At 45.6% G+C, this 12,237-nt stretch overlaps 1 protein-coding gene across 7 annotated transcripts in view; it reads left to right on the forward strand.

Moving 5' to 3' along the window:
* The window catches only part of adam22 (ADAM metallopeptidase domain 22), a 339,135-nt gene that overhangs the window by 50,754 nt on the left and 276,144 nt on the right, over nt 1-12,237 (forward strand). For all 7 annotated transcript variants that reach the window (XM_048555033.2, XM_048555043.2, XM_048555053.2 and 4 more), the window contains exon 4: nt 11,624-11,690. In XM_048555033.2, the coding sequence (XP_048410990.1) occupies nt 11,624-11,690 (67 nt within the window). The remainder of the gene's footprint in view (nt 1-11,623; nt 11,691-12,237) is intronic.

Consider the following 12,237-nt stretch of genomic DNA (forward strand, 5'->3'; position numbering starts at 1 on the left):
TATCAGAGATAATGGGAACTGCAGATGCTGGAGAATCCAAGATAATAAAGTGTGAAGCTGGATGAACACTGCAGGCCAAGCAGCATCTCAGGAGCACAAAAGCTGACGCTTCGGGCCTAGATCCTTCATCAGAGAGGGGGATGGGTTGAGGGTTCTGGAATAAATAGGGAGAGAGGGGGAGGCAGACCGAAGATGGAGAGTAAAGAAGATAGGTGGAGAGGAGAGTATAGGTGGGGAGGTAGGGAGGGGATAGGTCAGTCCAGGGAAGACGGACAGGTCAAGGAGGTGGGATGAGGTTAGTAGGTAGCTGGGGGTGCGGCTTGGTGTGGGAGGAAGGGATGGGTGAGAGAAAGAACCGGTTAGGGAGGCAGAGACAGGTTGGACTGGTTTTGGGATGCAGTGGGTGGGGGGGAAGAGCTGGGCTGGTTGTGTGGTGCAGTGGGGGGAGGGGACGAACTGGGCTGGTTTAGGGATGCAGTAGGAGAAGGGGAGATTTTGAAACTGGTGAAGTCCACATTGATACCATTAGGCTGCAGGGTTCCCAGGCGGAATATGAGTTGCTGTTCCTGCAACCTTCGGGTGGCATCATTGTGGCAGTGCAGGAGGCCCATGATGGACATGTCATCAAGAGAATGGGAGGGGGAGTGGAAATGGTTTGCGACTGGGAGGTGCAGTTGTTTGTTGCGAACTGAGCGGAGGTGTTCTGCAAAGCGGTCTCCAAGCCTCCGCTTGGTTTCCCCAATGTAGAGGAAGCCACACCGGGTACAGTGGATGCAGTATACCACATTGGCAGATGTGCAGGTGAACCTCTGCTTAATGTGGAATGTCATCTTGGGGCCTGGGATAGGGGTGAGGGAGGAGGTGTGGAGGCAAGTGTAGCATTTCCTGCGGTTGCAGGGGAAGGTGCCGGGTGTGGTGGGGTTGGAGGGCAGTGTGGAGCGAACAAGGGAGTCACGGAGAGAGTGGTCTCTCCGGAAAGCAGACAGGGGTGGGGATGGAAAAATGTCTTGGGTGGTGGGGTCGGATTGTAAATGGCGGAAGTGTCGGAGGATGATGCGTTGTATCCGGAGGTTGGTAGGGTGGTGTATGAGAACGAGGGGGATCCTCTTTGGGCGGTTGTGGCGGGGGCGGGGTGTGAGGGATGTGTTGCGGGAAATACGGGAGATGCGGTCAAGGGCGTTCTCGATCACTGTGGTGGGAAAGTTGCGGTCCTTAAAGAACTTGGACATCTGGGATGTGCGGGAGTGGAATGTCTTTTCGTGGGAGCAGATGCGGCGGAGGCGGAGGAATTGGGAATAGGGGATGGAATTTTTGCAGGAGGGTGGGTGGGAGGGGGTGTATTCTAGGTAGCTGTGGGAGTCAGTGGGCTTGAAATGGACATCAGTTACAAGCTGGTTGCCAGCTCTTCATCTCCAACTGCCGTCGAGACATTAACCGCCTCAACCTCTCCACCCCTCTCACCCACTCCAACCTCTCCCCCGCAGAACGGGCAGCCATCCGCTCCCTCCGCTCCAACCCCAACCTCACCATCAAACCCGCAGACAAGGGTGGCGCAGTGGTAGTATGGCGCACTGACCTCTACATCGCCGAGGCCAGATGCCAACTCTCCGACACCACCTCCTACTGCCCCCTCGATCATGACCCCACACCCGAGCACCAAACCATCATCTCCAACACCATTCATGACCTCATCACCTCAGGGGACCTCCCACCCACAGCCTCCAACCTCATTGTTCCCCAACCCCACACGGCCCGTTTCTATCTCCTTCCCAAAATCCACAAACCTGCCTGCCCTGGTCGACCCATCATCTCAGCCTGCTCCTGCCCCACCGAACTCACCTCCACTTCTCTGGACTCCATTTTCTCCCCTTTGGTCCAGGAACTCCCCACCTACGTCCGTGACACCACCCACGCCCTCCACCTCCTCCAGGACTTCCAATTCCCTGGCCCCCAACACCTCATCTTCACCATGGACGTCCAGTCCCTATACACCTGCATTCCGCATGCAGATGGCCTCAAGGCCCTCCGCTTCTTCCTGTCCCGCAGGCCCGACCAGTCCCCCTCCACCGACACCCTCATCCGCCTAGCTGAACTCGTCCTCACCCTCAACAACTTCTCTTTTGACTCCTCCCACTTCCTACAGACTAAGGGGGTGGCCATGGGCACCCGCATGGGCCCCAGCTATGCCTGCCTCTTTGTAGGTTACGTGGAACAGTCCCTCTTCTGCACCTACACAGGCCCCAAACCCCACCTCTTCCTCCGGTACATTGATGACTTTATCGGCGCCGCCTCTTGCTCCCCAGAGGAGCTCGAAAAGTTCATCCACTTCACCAACACCTTCCGCCCCAACCTTCAGTTCACCTGGGCCATCTCCAGCACATCCCTCACCTTCCTGGACCTCTCAGTCTCCATCTCAGGCAAACAGCTTGTAACTGATGTCCATTTCAAGCCCACCGACTCCCACAGCTACCTAGAATACACCTCCTCCCACCCACCCTCCTGCAAAAATTCCATCCCCTATTCCCAATTCCTCCGCCTCTGCCGCATCTGCTCCCACGAAAAGACATTCCACTCCCGCACATCCCAGATGTCCAAGTTCTTCAAGGACCGCAACTTTCCCCCCACAGTGATTGAGAACGCCCTTGACCGCGTCTCCCGTATTTCCCGCAACACATCCCTCACACCCCGCCACCGCCACAACCGCCCAAAGAGGATCCCCCTCGTTCTCACACACCACCCTACCAACCTCCGGATACAATGCATCATCCTCCGACACTTCCGCCATTTACAATCCGACCCCACCACCCAAGACATTTTTCCATCCCCACCCCTGTCTGCTTTCCGGAGAGACTACTCTCTCCGTGACTCCCTTGTTCACTCCACACTGCCCTCCAACCCCACCACACCCGGCACCTTCTCCTGCAACTGCAGGAAATGCTACACTTGCCTCCACACCTCCTCCCTCACCCCTATCCCAGGCCCCAAGATGACATTCTACATTAAGCAGAGGTTCACCTGCACATCTGCCAATGTGGTATACTGCATCCACTGTACCCGGTGTGGCATCCTCTACATTGGGGAAACCAAGCGGAGGCTTGGAGACCGCTTTGCAGAACACCTCCTCTCAGTTCGCAACAAACAACTGCACCTCCCAGTCGCAAACCATTTCTTCTCCCCCTCCCATTCTCTAGATGACATGTCCATCATGGGCCTCCTGCAGTGTCACAATGATGCCACCCGAAGGTTGCAGGAACAGCAACTCATATTCCGCCTGGGAACCCTGCAGCCTAATGGTATCAATGTGGACTTCACCAGTTTCAAAATCTCCCCTTCCCCAACTGCATCCCTAAACCAGCCCAGCTCGTCCCCTCCCCCCACTGCACCACACAACCAGCCCAGCTCTTCCCCCCTACCCACTGCATCCCAAAACCAGTCCAACCTGTCTCTGCCTCCCTAACCGGTTTTTCCTCTCACCCATCCCTTCCTCCCACCCCAAGCCGCACCCCCATCTACCTACTAACCTCATCCCACCTCCTTGACCTGTCCGTCTTCCCTGGACTGACCTATTCCCTCCCTACCTCCCCACCTATACTCTCTCCACCTATCTTCTTTACTCTCCATCTTCGGTCTGCCTCCCCCTCTCTCCCTATTTATTCCAGTTCCCTCTCCCCATCCCCCTCTCTGATGAAGGGTCTAGGCCCGAAACGTCAGCTTTTGTGCTCCTGAGACGCTGCTTGGCCTGCTGTGTTCATCCAGCCTCACATTTTATTATCTTGGTGTTCTTATGCTGTTGTACCAAACTCGCTTCACTAACAAGGTAGCATGCTGCTATGTCAGCCCTCTTGTCAGTGCTAGCTGGATTCTCCCACTCACTTTATGCGGAGGTACTTGCCGCTGCTGAGATATTCCGAGAGCCCTGGCTCTGAGGCAGCATATAAAGTCTATTGCATGCCCGGTCTAACATTTGTAGACCAGAGCTGCCCTGCACGATTGAAGACATTTGCCTGCAGATGAGTGGTTCTCAGCTTTGTGCACAGGGACCTAGAAATGCTGATGGACTGGATGGTGCAGAAGTGGGTTGTCCTCTTCCCTTAGGACCACAGAGAAGACACCAGCTCCCAGTAGTCTGGTCCAAGATTATGATCTGGGCCAGAGCAATCTTCATGGTCTAGGCAATCAAATGACATTCCCTACTTTGCCAGGGTAAATGTCATAATCTTCCCACTCCCATCTGACACTCACTCATCCCCACAATGACATCCACCTCCCACCAAGGGTTGTGCTCTACCACTCTCATTGTTGCATGCGACATCTTCCTTTACTCACAATTACCACCACCCACCCCCAAAACCCCCCACAATGCTGACCTCGCATTCCATCTGTGCTGCCTGCTCACCCACTTGGGATGCCTCACAACTTCTCCCCCCATCTGAACCAGCACTAATAGTTGTAGCAGCTGCTTTCATCTCACTCAGTCCCTGACTTTGTCTCATTGCAGGAGCAAACAGCCCATAATAGGGCTGAAAGAGGCAGAATGGGTGGTTGGGTGCCCAACATTCCTCTCCTCATCCCCTACCAGGAGAAGTATGCCTTCTTCACTATCCTTTCTACCTGGGACTCCACTTTCAATCAACTGTGAACATGCACTCCAAGGTCTCTGTGCAACAACATCCCAGGACCTTACCATTAAGTGTATAAGTCCTACCCTGATCTCTCTAAGCGGATAAGTGACCGTGTCCAAGCCCTTGGAATGATATCAGATGCAGTGCCTAATTTGTTGTATAAGGATCCTTTGCCTGCAAGGGTTATCCCTGGACTTGACTGACAGCTGTTGGCCTTAGACTTTGAGACGTGGCTGATTGCTTGAGCAGATGCAGTGACTTTGGTGTGCATGTGGTTGGCATAAGGCATAGTTGTTATACTAACATAGCATGATGCCACATAGCAACATGTCCGTCCCATTGGCTGATGACTGCTGACACGCATGACAAATTGTCTGGCTTTGTGCTTGCCTTTTAGGCCTGGCTGAGGGACCAGAGTGGAAAAATGCGAGGTTATGTTGACCCTTAACTGTAAGAACCACTATCAGTGCTAAGGAGACTTTAGCTGAGTGAGACAAATGTCAAGTGAGTAAACTAAAAAAATTGGTTAAAGTTGGACTTTAGTTCCTTTGGGGACAGGGGTGCTTGAATTAAACTCTCCAGAGTGAGAGCTGAGTGGGAGAGGACAAAACGCATGGCTCAACAGGCTGACCTGCAGGGTGACCATTCATGGAGTGATCTCACAGACCACATTGTGACATGAGTGAAGGAATAGAAGCTGTTTGGTGAGGAGGCTTGGTGATTATTTCTAGACTTTAAAATAAAAGTAATGTCGTCAGTTTGTGTTTAGGTCCCCACAGTTTTCCTTTTTATTTAAAGGCTAAATAAATATAGGATTGATACAGGTGATTTTTTAAAAAGTATAAATTAGTATTACAGTAAAGTGTAAAGAGCAGGAGTAATTAATTTAGAAAATAAGTCAGTATGATAGTGATGTTAGGATCGATGATGTGTTGCTGCAGCAGTATATGGAAGCTGCTGGACATCAAGGTGATCCAGAGCAAATATATCATAGTAAGCTTTTGAACTTTGAATTGAGGAGTTGGAATCCAAGCTGCAGATATTGCGCCAGATCAGGGAATGGTGAATGTGACAACACACCCCCAGGCTATGCAATTTAGATTTGGCCTGTGATCGTACCACAGGGTTATCCAGTAATGACAGAGATGAGGAGGAATTTCATTTCACAGAGGGTAGTGAATCTGTGGAATTCTTTACTGCAGAGGACTTAAAGATAAGGCCACTAAGTAGATTCAGAGTTGAGATCAACAGAATCTTAATCTGTAAGGTAATCCTGGGCTATGGCGAAAAGGCAGGAAAACGGAGTTGAGGATTATTGGATCAGCTCATTGAATGGCAAAGCTACTCAGTGGGCTAAAAGGCTTACGAGTGCTCAAGCATAGAGTCATAGTCTAACTTGCACATGCCAACCTGATATCCTAGATAAATCTAGTCCCATTTGCCAGCATTTGGCCCATATCCCTCTAAACCCTTCCTATTCAGATGCCTTTGAAATGTTATAATTGTACCAGCCTCCACCATTTCCTGTGGCAGCTCATTCCATAAACGCACCACTCTCTGGGTGAAAATTTCATCCCTTACGCCCCTTTTAAATCTTTCCACTCTCACCTTGAACCTATGCCATCTAGTTTTAGACTCCTCCCCCTCATGATTTATAAACTTTGTAGGGTCACCCCTCAGCCACTGACATTCCAGGGAAAATTGCCCCAGCCTATTCAACCTCCCCCTACAGCTCAAACCCTCCAAACCTGACAACATCCTTATAAATCTTTTCTGAACCCTTTCAAGTTTCACAACATCCTCCTAAAGCAGGGAGTCCAGAATTGCACACAGTATTTCAAAAGTGGCCTAACCAATATCCTGTACAGCTGCAACATGATCTCCAGACTCCTATTCTCAACGCACTGACAAATAAAGCCAAGCATACCGAACATCTTCTTCACTACCTGTCTACCTGGGACTCCACTTTCAAGCAACTGTGAACCTGCCCTCCAAGATCTCTTTGTGCAACAACAACCCCAGGACCTTACCATTAAGTGTATAAGTCCTGTCCTGATTTGCCTTTCCAAATTGCAGCACCTCACATTTATCTAAATTTTCCTCCATCTGCCACTCCTCAACCCATTGACCCATCTGATCAAGATCCCATTGCAGTCTGAGGTGACCTTCTTCGCTGTCCACTATACCTCCATGTTATGGCCTGTTCTAAAAAAAAACTCATTTCTAGGAGAGAGACAGCACTAGTTTTCTAATCCTATTTAGGACTGCTCCAAACTGCCCTAAAAACGTGCAATGTCTAAACTCTAATCACTCTTGATTATTCTGAACTAAAAACAAACTGTTGTTCTTCAATGTTTACTCCAACTGTCATAAACCACCAGGAGAAACAATTTCCTCTTAACATTCCAGGGGTTTATTTGCTGCCTTACACATACTGAATTAGACTATTGTTCTGGAAGAACTGTCCAGCCTAGTTTGTTTTAAAAACCTTTCACAAAAATATGACTCTTTTAAAAGCCAAGCCCAAAATATGACAAATCACACACATTTCATCACATCACTTCTTTATCTGCTATATTATTTGTGTGGTCCTGGAGAGGAGCAAGACTTAGAAAGGCAGAAAAAATGGTTGAATATCAGATTTAAAAAAAATTTTAACAAGCTTCCTCTCGTGTCTGTATGTGCCTACTATTTTGTTGGAATGAATGGAATAAAGTATGTGGCCCTTTTGTCATCACTGTAGAAATTGTATTTGAAACATATGAATGGTTGTATTTCAAAATGCAGAACATCAAACAATGTATGGATTTTTGGAAGCAAATGAAGTGTCTTGGCATTTAACCAACCAGCATCAAACAGCATTTAACATGTTATGAATAATTCATATTTTACAGCTGCATTCCATTTTCTCTGGTTGGTTGAAGACTTGTAAAAGTCCTCATGTAATTGGTGTCAAAACTTTCAAACATTTGATATGTCCCACTTACATTAAGTCTTTGTGTAATTCTGTAAAGCAAAATACATTGCCCTCAGTATAACACAAATGATAAGTCATTGCTTCCTTGAAACATTAAATTAAGTGAACATTTCTGATTAATCATGTGATGTGCCTATGTTCTACGGTATTTGATTGATTAAATAGAAAGACAAAGATGAGTGCCTTTATTAGAATTATACAATGAAGAAACCTTGTACAATGATTGCTGAAAATCGCAATTACTTACCTGGCTCATAATGTTAGACATTACAGAAAAGCAAGTTTATTTTTTCTGGTTGCTGACAGATTAAGGCCCTACTTTCAACTTCAGGCCAATTTTAGGCAGTTGTGCCACAATTAGTTGCAATTTATCTCCTGCTCCAGAAGTGAATTTTTACTCTGTCTTAAGGTACCAAATTATTAGTACAGTGCGGAGTTGGAGGAGCACAGCCAGCCAGGCAGTGTCGGAGGAGCGGAAAACTGACGTTTCAGCTGACCCGAAACGTCAGTTTTCCTCCTCCTCAGATGCTGCCTGGCCTGCTGTGTTCCTCCAGCTTCACACTGTGTTATCTCAGACTCCAGTATCAGCAGTTCTTCCTTAACGTACGATAAACGGCTAAGGATCCGGGATTGTATTCATTAGAGTTTAGAAGGTTGAGGGGAGATCTAATAGAAACTTACAAGATAATGTATGGCTTAGAAAGGGTGGACACTGGGAAGTTGTTTCCATTAGGTGGGGAGACCAGTGGAGTTGAAATGCCCATCAGCCATGATTAAATGGCAGAGTGAACTCGATGGGCCGAATGGCCTTACTTCTACTCCTATGTCTTATGGTCTTATGGTCTTACTATCTCTAAATTGTTGGTACAATTTATCTTGTTTTGACATCTTCTCAATCACCAGATTTCAAGTCTATCTGCCCATAAATACTGAACAAAAATGTAGACAGTATCATGGCAAGGAATTATTGTAATTTCATGGTATCATCACAGAATTGGAAGATTGGCATTTATACTGTGCACTTCTGGCCCTGCAAGTGGATAGTTGGTAATCTCCTGGAAGCATTCACTGTTAATTTTTTTTAACATTGCCTTCCAGTCAATTAGTTAGTTTTCAATATCCCACATATTCATTACTTCCATGAAATTGCCCAGGTCAGAGATCTTACTTGATTGTCAAAAATTCTGCTTCCCTCTTCCATCCGAGAGTCTAAATACATAAACTACTTAAAAGTGGTAGTCAGGTACAAAATACAATCAATAAGTTTAATGTGCTGTTGGCCCTAATTTGATTACAAAGAGGAGAAACATATTCTTCAGTTATATAGAGCCTTGGTCAGATCCTATATCAAGTTCTCTCTCCACCTGAGAGAAGATATTCATCCAGGAGTCTGCACAATGCAGATTTACTAGAATAAAACTGAGACTTAGAAAGGTAAATTATAAGATTGGGTGTGTAAAACCTGACCTGTAATCCCTTGAGTATTGAAGATTAACGAAATCAGATCCAATGTATTGAAAGGTGGCAATAAAATGGTTAAAGATAAAATATTCCCTTTGGATGCTCAAGAATAAGGGGACATAATTTTAAAATTACTGTTTGGCTGTTTGGGAAGGAAACCAGGAAGCACTTCCTTCATAGAAAGAAAAAAACCTGGAATTCGTCTCTTGTCCTGCCCCGATCTCTAAATGTCTGTGAACAAGTGGAGCTTTCAAGATGACCCCAATAGATTTTTGTTGTGTAGCAATATCAAGGAGCTGAGTCAGGTAAATGGAGTTGGGAAACAGATCAGTCATAACTGTGGAATAGGTGTGAGGGGGTAAATGGCTTATTCTTGTTATTTTAGTAATATAATGTGCTAACTCATGTGTTGTTATATTAAATTTGAAGTCTGTTATTTTATTCCAAAATTTATTCAAACTGGAACTTTATAATATTTTATTTTTGCTTTAAGTATATCAGGTCTCCTTTGTGCTCATATTTTGTTCTTGTTCTTCCTTGTTGCCAATGGCCTCGTCCTGTACCAAACCATTTTACCTCCCAAGGTCTGTCTTGTCTCATTCCGTTTAATTCCCCTGTCACAATCCACCTCACTCCCTATTGCCTATCCACTCACAGTCCACCTCATGCCTGTAGTCTAGTCCCGTTACAATCCACCTCACTCTGAATGGTTTAATCCTGTTACAGTCCATTTCACTCCTCTGTGATCTGATTCTCCAGTGGCCTTGTTTGCTCGTTTTCCCACGAGGATGTCATTCCAGTAAAGTTTGAATTTCACGTGTTTCGATTCTGACATCCTGTCAGGAATCGAGTGTTCTCAAACGCAAATGAGCTAATTTCAAAACTGTTGGTTGTAAATTATGCAAAACATTCAGGATGAGCTGCATAAGTCGTTGCTAGTAATTAGTTTGTAAGTCGAGCTTTTTATTGTCAATTTTAATGCATACGGCTGTTGTATTTGCTGCAAAAAAAATCAGTATCAGAATAATATTATGCTGAACTAAACTTGACTGAGACATAAATAGGCTGGATATTGCACTAGTATGATGCAAAACTGCCAGTGTTCAGCATCATCGCTCCCCCGAAACTGAGAGCAACTTCTGGACCATACACATGCGCAAATCCTGAAGCCACTGTTAGTAATTCTATGCTTCTGCATTGGGTATTAGTTTAGACCAAGAATGGAGTCAACGATTATTTAGGGATAGGCAGGAAAGTGGAGTTGTGGCCACATGCAGTTCAACCATGAGAATGTTGAAGAGTGGAGCAGGTTAATGGCGCTGAATGGCCTATTCTTGCTCCTAATTTTTATGTGTAAATGCTTTTGAAAAGTTGCACTTTGCCTCTGGGTTCCTGCATCCCAGGGAAGTCCTGACTGCTGTCCAGTTACGTGTCTGAGTGCCCTCAATACAGATGATGCACCGTCAAAGAGGGGTTGAAGGGCTGTCACTGGCTATCCAGCAGTGGGCAATATTCCTGTTACCCCTTTAAATACATTCCCGATTGTTTCTGAGGTTCAATGTCACTGGAGAGCTCTGCACATCTGAAAAAAAACTGCTGGAAGCATTCAGCAAGGTTGACAGCACATGTGGAAAGAGAGTTGTTGTAAGCGGTGGAGTTTTATTGGAATGGGAGGGTACCCAAATGTCATGACGTTACGCTGGCCCTGAACCGATGGAGCAGTGAATTGAGTATACTATATTGAAGGAAAGACAAGTAAAGCACTATTACTTCTGGAACCAATTTACATTTATAGAGGCAGAGAAGGGAAGAGATAAAAGGAAAGAAGTAACAGGGCAGGTTTGGGAAGATGCCATGACACAGGATAGCATTGTTGGGACAGTTAAGGAATGGATGAGTGTCGTAGGGAGAATAGACCATTGACATTGAACTTGCCGGGTGGATAGGGCGAGATGGTGAGAGGAGACTTGTTTGATGGTGGCATTGTCCTGGAAGTGATAGAAGTATTGGAGGATGCTTACTTGAATGCTGGATCTGGAAGAAATATAGGAACTGGAACAGACACAGTAAAGGGTCCCATAAACTACAGTCAGGACCAGGGAGGTGGAAAGTAGGGCCTGCTTTTCTTTCCATTTTCAAGCCTCTTAACACACCAAACCAAATCATGTGTGCTATTTTTACCACTTTCAAGATTCACCTGTTAATTTTCTTTAACTAAAACATTTTATTCTTAGCACAACCTCATCTGAATGTGTCAAGCTAATTTCTATTGACATTGTGTACCTAAAACCTGCTCATGAAATCTCCACACTTCTCCCCACCCCATCATGTGTTAAAAACCTCAGTGGGATGATAATTTGCGGAATAAACTGTTTGAATTACTGCAGGATTTCACAATAAATCCAAATGTTTGGCACAAAATATAGCCTGAGTGTGGAGTTTTACATAAACCCCTTGAGGTAATGAAAATACCACTTTTTAAGTAGATCTCATTAATATAAAATTCTTCACCTTATTTACTATTTTACTGTGAACTAATTTATTTGCTCTTCTTAATTCCTAGCGATTTGCTGTCCTCCCGGTATGTGGAGCGCACTGTTGGTGCAAAGGGAAACTTTGTTCAGTCAAGGGTAAGTCTGACATTAATTCTTTTCCTTGTGGTAAGCTTCAAAATGTTACAGCTTTGTGAAATTTGTACAGGTAGTTCTCCTAGAACACGATAATTGCATTCTTGTGTGTCCTCACACTATAGAAAATCACATTATCGAAAATCGACATAGAAAATAGTGTTAGAGGGAAATTGCTGTAGAAAATTGCCAAACCGTACAGTAGAAAAGTTTGCATTAACCAAACAGCATTCACCATTCACCAGTTGCTTTACAGCCAGTTTGCGTTAACAAAACACGTGTTAGAGCAGAAATACTTGTACTAGGCTTTTCAAGCAGAGAATTTGATCTGATTTTCATATGTTTTTGAGAATATTCACAGACTATCTCTGCACCAGAAGCAGCCATTGACTAAAATGAAGCAACGTTGAGCAGATTCAGCAGCGACCAGTAATATCTTTTGTTTTCAGGTGTTTTTAAATCCAATATTATTCTTAAGGACGCACATTTACAGATATGTTTTATGAAGATATGGTATATATAAATATATGATAATGCAGCTTTAAGCTGC

The sequence above is a fragment of the Stegostoma tigrinum genome, chromosome 2 (assembly GCF_030684315.1).
Source record: "Stegostoma tigrinum isolate sSteTig4 chromosome 2, sSteTig4.hap1, whole genome shotgun sequence".
Classification (NCBI taxonomy): Eukaryota; Metazoa; Chordata; class Chondrichthyes; order Orectolobiformes; family Stegostomatidae; genus Stegostoma; species Stegostoma tigrinum.